The 15,537-nt window shown below is 46.3% G+C and overlaps 1 protein-coding gene across 1 annotated transcript in view; it reads right to left on the bottom strand.

Annotated features, from left to right (window-relative positions):
* The window catches only part of CNMD (chondromodulin), a 141,839-nt gene that overhangs the window by 45,743 nt on the left and 80,559 nt on the right, over positions 1-15,537 (bottom strand). Inside the window, exons 5-6 of the mRNA XM_069758186.1 lie at positions 13,491-13,644; positions 2,031-2,221 (exon numbers count right to left, since the gene is read on the bottom strand). Of these exons, the coding sequence (XP_069614287.1) occupies positions 2,031-2,221; positions 13,491-13,644 (345 nt within the window). The remainder of the gene's footprint in view (positions 1-2,030; positions 2,222-13,490; positions 13,645-15,537) is intronic.

The raw sequence follows: 15,537 nt of genomic DNA, 5'->3' as shown, positions 1-15,537 counted from the left end.
TGCTCCCATCCTGCGCCCGTTCTGTCATGTGCTGCTGCCATCCTGCGCCCGTTCTGTCATGTGCTGCTGCCATCCTGCGCCCGTTCTGTCATGCGCTGCTGCCATCCTGCGCCCGTTCTGTCATGTGCTGCTCCCATCCTGCGCCCGTTATGTCATGCGCTGCTGCCATCCTGCGCCCGTTCTGTCATGTGCTGCTGCCATCCTGCGCCCGTTCTGTCATGTGCTGCTCCCATCCTGCTGCCATCCTGCGCCCGTACTGTCATGTGCTGCTGCCATCCTGCGCCCGTTCTGTCATGTGCTGCTGCCATCCTGCGCCCGTTCTGTCATGTGCTGCTGCCATCCTGCGCCACTATTGTATTATATGCCCCCTTATGCTGCTGCCATATAAAAAAAAAAAATACCATACTCACCTATCGTCCGGCTCCACTGCAGGTGTGTCTTCAAGAAAATGGCGCCGGAAAGCGCGGACTGCGCAGGCGCCGATTCCGGCAGCAGGAATCGGCGCCTGCGCAGTCCGCGCTTTCCGGCGCCATTTTCTTGAACACACACTCCGGCTCCTCTGCCTGTGACTGGACTCTGTCACAGCAGAGGAGCCGGAAGACGGAGCCGCACGCAGCGCTGGAACGGAGGACAGGTGAATATACTTACCCTCCCTCCTGGCGCGTCCACGGTCCCTGACTCTCCGGTGGAGATCGCGGTATGCGTTCAGTGCTTACGCATACCGCGATCTCCTGGGAGCGTCACTCTGTGGGGGCCAGACTGCGCCGGCGCTTGCGCCTGCGCAGTCTATAAAGGCTTCGGACAGAGTGACGCTCCCAGCGTTATATTATAGATAAGGAAGCAGACGATTGCACTCAGAATTTTTTTTCCCATTTTAAAGTGCATTGTAATGGAAAAATGGATGGTGACAGTCATGATTCCACCACTCACGGTGTCCTATGGACACAGTAAATGACAGCTTTGTCATCCTATGAGATCAAGGCCTTGCTGAGATGTCAGAATTGTGAGTGACAGCTCTACCACCCAATCTAAGGCAGAGATGTGAGTATTGTGATCCACAGCTCAGCCGTCCTACCTGGCTAGGTGTGTGGGATCTCCTCCAGGTGTCATCCATTCTGGGTGATTACAGGGTTATTTAACACTCTGACAATTGTCATATCATTGCCAATTGTAGCTTTTCTCAAGAGGTGTGCGTTTGCTCTGAGCTCTCAGTTTTATTCTGATCTCCGTTGCCGACCTTGGATTTACCTCTGACCATCTGTTTGACTTACTCCTTTGTCTTAATCCCCTTCCTTCCTGATACTCTGACCTCGGACTGTTACCTGACTATGCTTTTGTCTTTTTTCCATTTGTCTATTACGACCCCTCTTGGTACGGACCCTGGACCTCCTGTCTCATGATGAGTCCATGAGTAATGACTAGTCTCACATTGAGTAGTGACTAGCGTAACAGTGACATTCAAAATTTCAATTGATCTTGAAAAAAAAAATTCCCTTATCCAATGATTTCAATGGAAACTAAAAAAGGAATGACTCTTGGAAGAAGGGGAGGAAAAAATGAAAGCGTAAAACTGACTATTGGCTGTAATTGGATTGGGTTAAATAAACACTATTTTTTGTCTCCAAAGGAAAATTTGTATTTATAGAGCAAGTGTTCGAGATCTTTGATTGTAAGGTTAAACTATCACAAGCCAGACAGTGGTAATGCCTACATGAACAACACATGTATGCTGAGGTCACTGATTGGCTGCAGCGGCCACATAGATGTATGTAACGTAATCGCTGCAGGCAAGTCAGCAAATGACAGCGGGGACCATCGGAGCTGCGGGGATTGAACAGGGGAGTATTGGGTAATTTATAATTTTAACACATTTCCTATTCATAGTCCATTTTTAAAATCGCTACAATCAGTAATTGCTGTCATGAGTTGTAATCAATGATTCATTAATATATTATTCTCATGTTCTGTGATTTAGCTGGTAGAAATATATGAATTCCTTTAGTACAGGTAGAAGGTAATGGATCGCTTACATGGTATGGATTCTCCGGGTTGAAATCTTGCACTCTCTCAGAGGATGGTCGAGTTTCATTGACTTGTTGGGCACGACGGTTTCCTTGGCGTCTTGTGTTGACTTCTTCAGCTGCAGCCTCAAACTGGTCCAGATTTAGGTTCTGAGATTGCCTGACTTTCCTTCTAACATCCCTTTTACCCCGTGGATTTTCTAGACATATGGAAATGCAAAGAATATTTAATAGCATTTAACAACACATAGGTCTTCTATATCATCTGGGTGATATATACCATACATCCTGCTTGTCTGGAGCCAAATTGTCTTATAACTGAGCTGAACAGATTATTACATTGAATGTTAAAGGGAACTTCCCTCAGGCGATAATGCTGCAAGAGGAGGCGGCACCCGGCGCGCACAAGCACGGAGTGACGGCTGTGCTGCGTCTGATTAGGAAGGAATGTCCCGCCTCCGGGAACATTTCACGGTATGAGGGGGCACATTTTATAAACGTTTATTTCAGCATGTGCAGGCATCATAACTAAAAGAGCCACCTTGTCAGAATGCAGCATTTATGTTGCACAAGATGGCTCCTTTAGTTACAAACGCCTGAGTGGGGTGACAGGTTCCCTTTAACGGATGTAGTAAGTGCTCATATGGTGATTGGGAAAGGATAATGGTGTCATCACTATCTGGATTCACTAATCAGTTTAGCAGTCTCGCTGGGCCTGCTATGTATGACACATTCACTATTACAATTTGGAATCACAGTTAATTATACATTATAGCACTTCTCCTGGTGAAGTAAACATCAAAGGTTAACTTCTAGAATGCTAATCCGCACAGCAGCTGATAGAATAGTCACAGTCTTGTTTTTAGGATTAGCAACTGACACTGCAGGTCTTTGCAGCAAAGCTCTTCTTCCCGGGAGACGCGATAATGAGGTGGGATAGAAAACATTTCTGGAAATTAAAATCCATCCTTTGGTTTCTTGGTTTCATTTAACAGATAAAACAATCATATTTTAAAGCAACTAGCTCAAGTTAATTTAGTGATCAAAGATCTTCCTTCAAATCACATCTATTATATATCTATAATCTATTATCTACTTTATAATTGTCTAAGGGTCACGTCTGTCACGGATATTCATTGGTCGCGGCCTCTGTCATGGAAATCCAAGTCGCTGATTGGTTGTGGCAAAACGCCCACGACCATTGCCACGACTAATCAGCGACGGGCACTGTTCGGCGGCAACATGGCCACTCCTTCCTCCCCGCAGTCAGTGCCCGCTCCATACTCCCCTCCAGTCAGCCCTCATACAGGGTTAATGGCAGCGTTAATGGACCGCGTTATGCCGCGGTGTAACGCAATCCATTAACGCAGCTATTAACCCTGTGTGACCAACTTTTTACTATTGATGATGCATATGCAGCATCAATAGTAAAAAGATCTAATGTTACAAATAATAATTAAAAAAAAGTTATTCTCACCCTCCGACGTGGCGCGGTGTCCTTGGCAGTGTAAGCGGCAGGCTCCGGTGCCAAGGATGCTATGCGAGAACGACCTTCCATGACGTCACGGTCATGTGACCGTGACGTCATCACAGGTCCTGCGCACATACCAACCCTGGGACCTTAAGCTGCCGCGTGCACCGCACACAGGCGCCAGGACTACAAGGGGCCCTCGGAAGGTGAGTATATGTTTCTTTTTTATTTTAAGTCTTTTTTAACCTGTTACATATGTGTCTGGGCAATATACTACGTCACTGGGCAATATACTACGTGGCTGGGCAATATACTACGTGGCTGGGCAATATACTACGTAGCTGGGCAATACACTACGTCGCTTGGCAATATACTACGTGGCTGTGCAATGTACTACGTGGCTGTGCAATGTACTACTTGGCTGGGCAATGTACTACTTGGCTGGGCAATATACTACGTGGCTGGGCAATATACTACGTGGCTGTGCAATATACTACGTCACTGGGCAATATACTACGTAGCTGGGAACTATAGTACGTGACTGGGCAATATACTACATGGCTGGGCAATATACTACGTGGTTGGGCAATAAACTACGTGGCTGGGCAATATACTACTTGGGCTGTGCAATATACCAAGTGGACATGCATATTCTAGAATACCCGATGCGTTAGAATCGGGCCACCATCTAGTCTATATTTATCCCATATCTATCTTTTTATAAAGTGACTGCTGGCACTAGCCATGATCGACCTGCTTCTCCTTATCGCCCTGGCACTTTACAGGATAATCATGTTCCAATCTCAATGTGCTGTTATGTGTGGGATGTATCACACTCACTTGTAGGCCACAGGCCTCCGCTTTCTCCAGGCCACCATCTTCCGGAGCCACCACACACAACTTAGGGGACACGCAAATCGTTTCAACAAGCAAAAGTTTACTGGACAGTTCAAGTTCATCAGATTGTGACATGCAGTATTGGGCACAACACTTCTTATTCCTTGCTTCCATAGTACAGTATGCCCTCAGCATTGCTATCCGTTGTTCTATCGCCACGTTCACTGGCTCCCTCAGCCCCTGGGATCTCTTATCCAGTCCCGCAGCACACCCGGGATCTTTTTCCTTTCCTTCCCTGTATGCCTGAGGATAAGGCACTCTTCATAGTACCTGTCACGATAATGTGAATATGCCATGTTCTGCCTAACTTTACAAGACACACGCTGCGGGCTATTCCGACCCCCCTCTATTCTCTTCTGCCTCCTGCTATGTGTGTGTGAATCCCAAGCCCCTCATTTACCCCTCCCAAAATAATTTTTATGGTCTTTGCAGCTGCAGCAGACAATCCTCCCATCTAGTACCAGCTAAAACTGGTATAAGGCCCTTCCACATGGCAGGGATTTCTTTGTTCTATTATAGTGATATATTGGGTCACCGATTTGGGCTAGAAAATAAGTACATATTACGAATGTCCATCGGTAGATCTGTCAATCATGGTAAGCGCTAGCAGCTAAATGCAACAAGTGCAAAGTGCGGATTTCTCCTAAACAGAGTGGAATAGCTAGCCCGAGTTTAGACTCATTAGAAAGCTAATTTCAATATAAGATGAGTGATGGGTGTGCCGTTATTCTGCTACGTTCTCAAGCACATTTATGAGTATTATAAGTTTTCGTACCAATATGTGCACCCTGGCAGCTAAGGGAGGGTGCAGATAAACCAGCCCCTTTAATTACCGTATGTCACAAGCCTACAAGTATAAGTTACTGCCTCACAGCTCAGCCTTCAGTTTTACCTGGGGAGCTGCTACACCAAAACCCTCTGATGCATTTTGATGTCTGGCAACATGTGAGTGTTTATCTTTAATCCCTGTTTTTTTGTAATTGCTGTACATACTTTAAATTGTCTCATATTGTAAAATCTATATATATAAGAGGCATCGTGATTACTCGCTAATCCCGCCCCCTGCACAGTAGCTCCGCGCCCACCACATCACCACACATAATTCTGCCCCCCACCCCATTACCACACACAATCCCGCCCCCACCTCATTACCACACACAATCCCACCCCCCACCACACTACCACACACAATCCTGCCCCCCACCATATTACCACACACAATCCGCACATCACCACACACTCCCGCCCCCCCACATCACCACACATAATCCTGCCCGCCCACCACATTACCACACATATTCTTGCCCCCCACCACATCACCACAGATAATCCCACTCCCCACCACATTACCACACACAATCCTGCCCCCCACCACATTACCATACACAATCCCGCCCCCCACATTACCACACACAATCTCGCCCCCCCACATCATCAGCACACATAATCCCGCCCCCCCAACACATCACCACACAATTCCTCCCCCCACCCCATTACCACACACAATCCCGCCCCCCCACCACATTACCACACACAATCCCACCCCCACCCCACATTACCACACACAATCCCACCCCCACCCCATTACCACACAATCCCACCCCCCACCACATCACCACACATAATCCCGCCCCCCACCACATTACCACACACACTCCCGCCCCCCACATTACCACACATAATCTCGCCCCCACATCACCACACATAATCCTGCCTCCCCACCACATGACCACACATAATCCCGCCCCCCCAACACATTACCACACACAATCCTGCCCCCCAACACATCACCACACATAATTCCTCCCCCACCCCATTACCACACATAAAAACCGCCCCCCCACCACATTACCACACACAATCCCGCCCCCCCACCCCATTACCACACATAATCCCACCACATCACCACACATAATCCCGCCCCCCCAACACATTACCACACACAATCCTGCCCCCCAACACATCACCACACATAATTCCTCCCCCACCCCATTACCACACATAATCCCGCCCCCCACATTACCACACACAATCCCGCCCCCCACCCCATTACCACACATAATCCCACCACATCACCACACATAATCCCGCCCCCCCACCACATTACTACACATAATCCCACCCCCCCACCACATTACCACAGATAATCCTGCCCCCCACCACATAACCACACATAATCCCACCCCCATCACATCCCCACACACAATCCCACACCCCATCACATCACCACACATAATCCCACCCCCATCACATCACCGCATGTAATCCCGCCGCCCAACACATCACCACACATAATCTCACCCCCCCACCCCTTTACCACACAATCTCGCCCCCCACAACATCACCATACATAATCCCACCCACCACATCACCACACATAATCCTGCCCCCCAACACATCACCACACATAATCCCGCCCCCCACCACATATAATCCTGCCCTGACCACATCACCACACATAATCCCGCCCCCACCACATCACCACACATAATCCCACCCCCCACCACATTACTACACATAATCCCGCCCCCCACCACATATAATCCTGCCCTGACCACATCACCACACATAATCCCGCCCCCACCACATTACCACACATAATCCAGCCCCCTACCACATTACCACACATAATCCTGCCCCTCCACCACATCACCACACATAATCCCGCCCCCCCACCACATCATCACACATAATGTAACCCCCACCCCATTACCACACATAATCCATCCCCCCACAACACCACACAATCCCACCCCCCACCACATCACCACACATAATACCGCCCCACCACCACATCACCACACACAATCCCGCCCCCCCGCAACATCACCACAGATAATCCTGCCCCCCACCACATCACCACACAAAATCCTGCCCCCCACCACATTACCACACATAATCCCGCCCCCCACCACATCACCACACATAATCATGCCCCCCACCACATTACCACACACAATCCCGCCCCCCCACCACATTACCACACACAATCCCACCCCCCACCACATTACCACACACAATCCCGCCCCCACCACATTACCACAGATAATCCCGCCCCCCACCACACGAGGCACCGTCCCCACACATTACCACATGAGGCTCCGTCCTCACACGTGGCTCCGTCCCCACATATTACCACACGAGGCTCCGTCCCCACACATTACCACATGTTAATTTACCACCTGCGGTAAGCGCTATTGAATGTTGTCATTATTTGCTTTAGTTTAATCACCAGCAGCGTTAATTAGATAGCAATGAGCGTGCCGAGCGTTAGCTGGCTGGAAACACCTAGTCTTTATATAGTTTTGTAAAACACTGCCTAATCTTTTTGGAGTAAAAGTTATAATATTTACTAGCTTCATTTTCCTTGCACTAAAACATACCCTAAGTCCTCTGAAGTTAATTACGTTACTAAATTGGGGTTGGCTCCTGACCTGTTATCAATCTTAAGTAATAGGAGCTGGTGGTGGCGAAGTGTGTTCTGGGCTAGGTGGGTAATTCTGGCAGCAACGGAACGGGTTTTATAAGCTATTGTCTGGCTGTGGCCTGAGTATTTATAATTCCCTCACTGCAACGTGCCTGCTAGCCAGTCCACAGTGAAGCTGCCCATCCGGCGACTATCCTAGGTGTAGTTCCCTGATCTGAGGGTAAGGGGGGTGCCGGAGAGCTGCAAGTTCCGAAGCGGAACGGGAAAGCGGGATATACATAAATCCCTGCAGTTCGTGACATATTGTAGCAGCAGTGGGATAACTAAAATAAGTCCCTGTGGTAAATTGATAGATCAATAGCCTGGTTTGTGGTTTCATCACATGTTAGCAGTGGTGGGATAACTAAGATAAGCCCCCTGCACATGTGATAGCCGTGTGTCAGCCAATGGTCACCCCCTTTTTGTGACAGTACCCATATCGAGCACTGAGCTCTGGACATTGCAGGAATGTCCATAAGGGATTCTAGTTATGACTCCCACTGCCATGAATGATAGCTGCTCACCCACTGCAACTTGAACTTGACCATGGCTATTTCCCTATCTGACTAACTATCAGGAAGTGCCTGCTTTTCACTAGCACAATCCCCTCCCACTGTGGGCTAGTCACAAACATTAACTGTATCCTATCCTATACCTTCAGTTAACTACAGTTACTATCTTCTAACAGTACTAAGCCTATTGTCCTTATATTAGGTCCTAACTCAAAATCTACAGTATATATTTACCCTATGCTGTTCACTACCGTATCACAGTCTATTCACAATATTCATTAAAACCACAGTAAGTAGTTCACATTTCACATCTATAATATAACGCTGGGAGCGTCACTCTGTCCTAAGCCTTTATAGACTGCGCAAGCGCCGGCGCAGTCTGGACCCCACAGAGTGACGGTCCCAGGAGATCGCGGTATGCGTAAGCACTGAACGCACACCGCGATCTCCAACGGATAGCAGGGACGCGCCAGGAGGGTGAGTATAAGCTATATTCACCTGTCCCGTTCCAGCGCTGCCCGCCGCTCTGTCCTCCGGGTCCTCTGCCTGTGACGTTCACAGTTCAGAGGGCGCGATGACGCGCTTAATGCGCGCCGCCCTCTGACTGAACAGTCACAGCCAGAGGACCTGGAACACGGAGCGGCACGCAGCGCTGGAACGGGACAGACAGGTGAATATAGCAAGTGTCGGGGGCCTGAGCTACCGACGACTCCGGCACCTGACCCCCACAGCGCGCCGGTGTCCCCGCCTACTCAGCCCCCCCAGCACTCGGCGCCCAGCGACGATAGGCGAGGGTGTTATTTTTTTTTTAATATATCGCAGCAGCATACGAGGCATATACTCTGGAGCATCTTATGGGGCCATCAACCATAATGGAGCAGTGTATGGGGGCATATACTATGGAGCATCTTATGGGGCCATCAACCATAATGGACCAGTGTACGGTGGCATATACTATGGAGCATGTTATGGGGCCATCAACCATAATGGAGCAGTGCACGGGGGCATATACTATGGAGCATCTTATGGGGCCATGATGGATAATGGAGCAGTGTACAGGGGCAGAAACTATGGAGCATTTTATGGGGCCATAAACCTTTATGGAGCAGTGTACGGGGCATATGATATGGAGCATCTTATGGGGGCCATAAACCTTTATGGAGCAGTGTACGGGGGCATATACAGTTAGGGCCAGAAATATTCGGACAGTGACACAATTTTCGCGAGTTGGGCTCTGCATGCCACCACATTGGATTTGAAATGAAACCTCTACAACAGAATTCAAGTGCAGATTGTAACGTTTAATTTGAAGGGTTGAACAAAAATATCTGATAGAAAATGTAGGAATTGTACACATTTCTTTACAAACACTCCACATTTTAGGAGGTCAAAAGTAATTGGACAAATAAACATAACCCAAACAAAATATTTTTATTTTCAATATTTTCTTGCAAATCCTTTGGAGGCAATCACTGCCTTAAGTCTGGAACCCATGGACATCACCAAACGCTGGGTTTCCTCCTTCTTAATGCTTTGTCAGGCCTTTACAGCCGCAGCCTTCAGGTCTTGCTTGTTTGTGGGTCTTTCCGTCTTAAGTCTGGATTTGAGCAAGTGAAATGCATGCTCAATTGGGTTTAGATCTGGAGATTGACTTGGCCATTGCAGAATGTTCCACTTTTTGGCACTCATGAACTCCTGGGTAGCTTTGGATGTATGCTTGGGGTCATAGTCCATCTGTACTATGAAGCGCCGTCCAATCAACTTTGCAGCATTTGGCTGAATCTGGGCTGAAAGTATATCCCGGTACACTTCAGAATTCATCCGGCTACTCTTGTCTGCTCTTATGTCATCAATAAACACAAGTGACCCAGTGCCATTGAAAGCCATGCATGCCCATGCCATCACGTTGCCTCCACCATGTTTTACAGAGGATGTGGTGTGCCTTGGATCATGTGCCGTTCCCTTTCTTCTCCAAACTTTTTTCTTCCCATCATTCTGGTACAGGTTGATCTTTGTCTCATCTGTCCATAGAATACTTTTCCAGAACTGAGCTGGCTTCTTGAGGTGTTTTTCTGCAAATTTAACTCTGGCCTGTCTATTTTTGGTATTGATGAATGGTTTGCATCTAGATGTGAACCCTTTGTATTTACTGTCATGGAGTCTTCTCTTTACTGATGACTTAGAGACAGCTACACCTACTTCACTGAGAGTGTTCTGGACTTCAGTTGATGTTGTGAACGGGTTCTTCTTCACCAAATTAAGTATGCGGCGATCATCCACCACTGTTGTCATCCGTGGACGCCCAGGCCTTTTTGAGTTCCCAAGCTCACCAGTCAATTCCTTTTTTCTCAGAATGTACCCAACTGTTGATTTTTCTACTCCAAGCATGTCTGCTATCTCTCTGATGGATTTTTTCTTTTTTTTCAGCCTCAGGATGTTCTGCTTCACCTCAATTGAGAGTTCCTTTGACCGCATGTTGTCTGCTCACAGCAACAGCTTCCAAATGCAAAACCACACACCTGGAATCCACCCCTGACCTTTTAACTACTTCATTGATTACAGGTTAACGAGGGAGACGCCTTCAGAGTTAATTGCAGCCCTTAGAGTCCATTGTCCAATTACTTTTGGTCCCTTGAAAAAGAGGACGCTATGCATTACAGAGCTATGATTCCTAAACCCTTTCTCCGATTTGGATGTGGAAACTATCATATTGCAGCTGGGAGTGTGCACTTTCAGCCCATATTATATATATAATTGTATTTCTGAACATGTTTTTGTAAACAGCTAAAATAACAAAACTTGTGTCACTGTCCAAATATTTCTGGCCCAAACTGTACTATGGAGCATCTTATGGGGGCCATAAACCTTTATGGAGCAGTGTACGGGGCATATACTATGGAGCATCTTATGGGGGCCATAAACCTTTATGGAGCAGGGTATGGGGCATATGGATGGGAGCAGCACATGACAGAATGGGGCAGCACATGACAGAACGGGGGTGCAGGATGGCAGCAGCACATGACAGAACGGGGGTGCAGGATGGCAGCAGCACATGACAGAACGGGGGTGCAGGATGGCAGCAGCACATGACAGAACGGGGGTGCAGGATGGAAGCAGCACATGACAACGGGGGCGTAGGATGGGAGCAGCACATGACAGGATTGGGGTGCAGGATGGGAGCAGCAAATGACAGAATGGAGACGCAGGATGGGTGCAGCACATGTCAGAATAGAGGCGCAGGATGGGTGCAGCACATGTCAGAATGGAGGCGCAGGATGGGTGCAGCACATGTCAGAATGGGGGCGCAGGATGGGAGCAGCACATGTCAGAATGGGGGCGCAGGATGGGAGCAGCACATGACAGGATGGGGGCGCAGGATGGAGCAGCTCATGACAGGATGGGGACACAGGATGGAGCAGCACATGACAGGATGGGGTCGCAGGATGGAGCAGCACATACCAGGATGGAGACCATATACCAATATAAATGCTCGCCACCCGGGCGTAGAACGGGTTCAATAGCTAGTAACATATATATGTATAAAACACATTATATACATGACACAATTAGTCTCTTCAGGGGTAGGAACGTGACAGTCCACCACTCTTAAATATCTATTTTAAAAAAAGATTTGAGAGTAGCACTAGCAAACAATTTAGATAGTCGTGTACCAAGACTCTCAGGCATAAACCAATCCTTCACAATATGATAAAGAAATAAAAGCAGCACTACGGTTTGCAAAAATAGAAAAAATGTAATTTAATAGCCCATAGGGGCTCAGTGACATATCTGTCTATTATCTATCTATCTATCCATCCACTGGTGGACACAGAGAGAAAATAGCCCTTATATGGGCCCTTTGCAAGAGCTCCTAAAAATGCAAAATTGCACCTGCTTTGGAGGTATAAGTGGGCCCCTCACCTCTTGGGACCCACAGGTTGCACCAATGATATAGCCACCCTGTATCTAGCTCTAATTAAAAACAGCTTTGACTGACGGGAGGGGAAGTGCTCAGCCAACTACCTAGGCAGGCACCACCTCCAATTTGTTGTGCACCTTCATTATATAAGTGTATTCTATCGTCTCCCTTACAAACAAATTACATTTTGTGCATGCCAAATGATAATGACAAGATATATGTTCAATAAATAAGGCCTCACATTATATATATATGGACATTTGATAATTTAGCCATGTGGAAGATTCGCATGGAGACTGAAATTAGTCCACGCAAGCCTCACTACATAATTGGCACAATAGAGGAAAATAATTGCAAGAAATTTCATCAGTTAAGCCAGTAGATGTGGTTAGTGGCCATGTTTGACATACAGTGATCTTCTAACGTGATGAAGAAAACTCTGTGTACCATGATGACTCATTACAGCTAGTCAACTCAACCCGTGTAATGCCCTATGTGCATTGCTAGACTTTAGTGATCTACAGTGAGCCTATGGCAACAAACACCTGTAAAAATTCCATTTTACTTTAAAGAAACCCTCCCATGAAGTTTATTCTCTCACTAAACCTGTGTAAGTGCATGTAATGTAGTGTGGGTGTATTAATATACTCACGTTCCGCTGCTCTCTCCGGTGTCCAGAGCCGTTCTGCTCCTCTTCTCAGAGATGTCACCACTCTTCACACTATCTGGGTCACTGTATTCTCTGCGTGACCCTGAAGTCTCTTACAATGTAAGCCTATGGCGTCTCGTTCTGAAGCTCTAAAGACTTACATTGTAAATCCCACATCCTGGTCAGAGCGCAGCATGACTCCGAGAGTCTGGAGAGTGGTGAAGTCACTAAGAAAAGGAGTGGAAGGGCGCTGTATACTGGAGAAAATGGCGGTAGTTGAGTTTATTAAAACAAATGCTACGCTACATATACACAAATTTAGTTTTTAAAAAAATCAATCCTGTTAGGGCATCTTTAAATGAAAACTTGTTTGCTGCAGGGCAATGAAATGACTGAATATCCAGATGTGCTCTACAGTCTGACCCATTTTCTGTACGTGAACGCTCATCCTACTAGCTATATTAATATTTTCCTGTTGAGTTTTTAATACAATCAACACTTAAGATACTTGCAGAAGCAGTTTAACTCTGGAAAGCATATAAATAGAAAATTCACCTTTGGGATATGTAGGTTGGAGCCAGTAGATGGGAAGATCTGTGCACAGTTCCAGGATCTTCGAGCTCAGGAAGCTGTTATCCTTTACAGGCTGGTCTGCAGCCACCCAGATAAGAGAATTGTCATCAAACTTAGCCGGCATGACTTCATCTTCCTGCCGAGATATAAGACATGTAAACTATAAAGCCCAATATGTATGTGTATATATTGCTTGGAGTTTATTTGACTAGTTTATTATTAATGTGTGATGTAAGTGTTTGTGTGCTGATATTAGTATTTTATCTAATGAGGACTCGGAGGTGCACATTTATCAAAGAGAGCAAAGGGTTTTATTTCTTATCTTCCACTTATGCAAATGGGAATTTAAGTAAAGCGTAACACCATTTTTCAAACTAGGTCTTGATTTTTTATCTATAAATTAAAACTAACATACTTTAAAAATGAAATATGAGCTGATAGAATATAGGCCAAATGAGTCTCTACGTGAAGTATTCAGCAGTGGCAATCCTTGTGGACTGACCGTAATGTGAGTGTACTCTAGATGAGTGTGTGCAGCGGTTATTGTGATTTTTCACGTGTAAATATACTGCTTCAGATGATATGTTGCTACTAAGGATAACGATGAGAGATTAAGCCTTTGTCCTTACCGCCATAAGGTTCTTTGTATATATTGTAACAACACATTTCACATTTCCTTCGTTAGAGCTCATTCAGACATCTGTTTTTCGCATACGAATTCTATCCATGTTAGAACTCGTACTTAGTGTAGTCTATAGGGCTGTTCACGTCTTATTTTGTGGACTGAGAGATATACACAAAATCTCAGAGACATGTCTGAGTGTCGGATCAACATTTGCAATGCAAATCTATGGGTCGGTGAAAAACTTTTTTTTTACACTCATCTGAGATAATCTGACGAAACGTGGACCAAACTCTGGTGACACTGTTGTGCTCTGACCAAAAACACTGTGACATGGGCAGAGACGTGTCACTCCAAAGCGGTGGGCAGGTAGAAGCCACCAGGGACCTGCCTGTCCGACTGGTCTTCAAAAGTGTTTTTTTTTCTAAAACGTTGCAGCATTTAAGAGTCGAGCATACCCCGCAGAGTTCATATAGCCAGTGCCTGATACTCGCGGCCCATGGACTCTGCAGCATGTATTCACTCTCAGGTTCCCTTTGAGGTAACAGTAACTAAGCCCTAGTGAGTGGCAATAGGTTTCTTGTTGCCATTTTGCACACATTGATCCACATTTATGTGTTTTAACCACTTTTTCTCACCATTTCGATGAGGGGACGTGAATTTTCGATGTGTTTGGATTGTGTTGCGATACCAATTGTCAAGAGTGTGCCAACCGCTCAAATGTCTGTTGTGAAGTAAGCCAAATAATAAGTCGTCATCTAATAAGTGGCACGATTTTAGTAAATCTCCTCCATTATTGGAGTGTACAAAGAAGAATAGGCTTGTCACACCATTAAAATGAATACAAGTTTACGCCACCATGCTGTTCTTGTAATAGGAGGGTCTGAAACTTGTTCAACTTCTTAGGGCTAAGGCTGCCGTCACACTAGCAGTATTTGGTCAGTATTTTACCTCAGTATTTTTAAGCCAAAACCAGGAGTGGGTGATAAATGCAGAATATGGTGCCTATGTTTCTATTATACTTTTCCTCTAATTGTTCCACTCCTGGTTTTGGCTTACAAATACTGATGTAAAATACTGACCAAATACTGCTAGTGTGATGGCAGCCTAATTCAGATGTCCGTTTTATCTGCTGTACAAGAATAGCGTCATCAGTTTTTTCTCAGATGGAAAAGCGGTTTTTCAAGCTTCTCGTATCAAACAGTCTGGGAAAACTGATGCCATCCATGTGCTGTCTAATTTTGTGACAGACTCATAGACTTGCATTGGCAATTATGATCAGATACTTAGATCAATATCAGATAGGTCTCTATGCTTCTGTGCTGACCACTCACAGAGAAAAAAAAATAGTACATGTGAATTACACCATAGACTATCACAGGGATTAAGACTATCCATGAAATACAC

This window comes from Ranitomeya imitator, chromosome 3, assembly GCF_032444005.1.
Source record: "Ranitomeya imitator isolate aRanImi1 chromosome 3, aRanImi1.pri, whole genome shotgun sequence".
Lineage (NCBI taxonomy): Eukaryota > Metazoa > Chordata > Amphibia > Anura > Dendrobatidae > Ranitomeya > Ranitomeya imitator.
The sequence above is the reverse complement of the archived record's forward strand: the minus strand, read 5'-3'. Positions and strand labels throughout refer to the sequence as shown.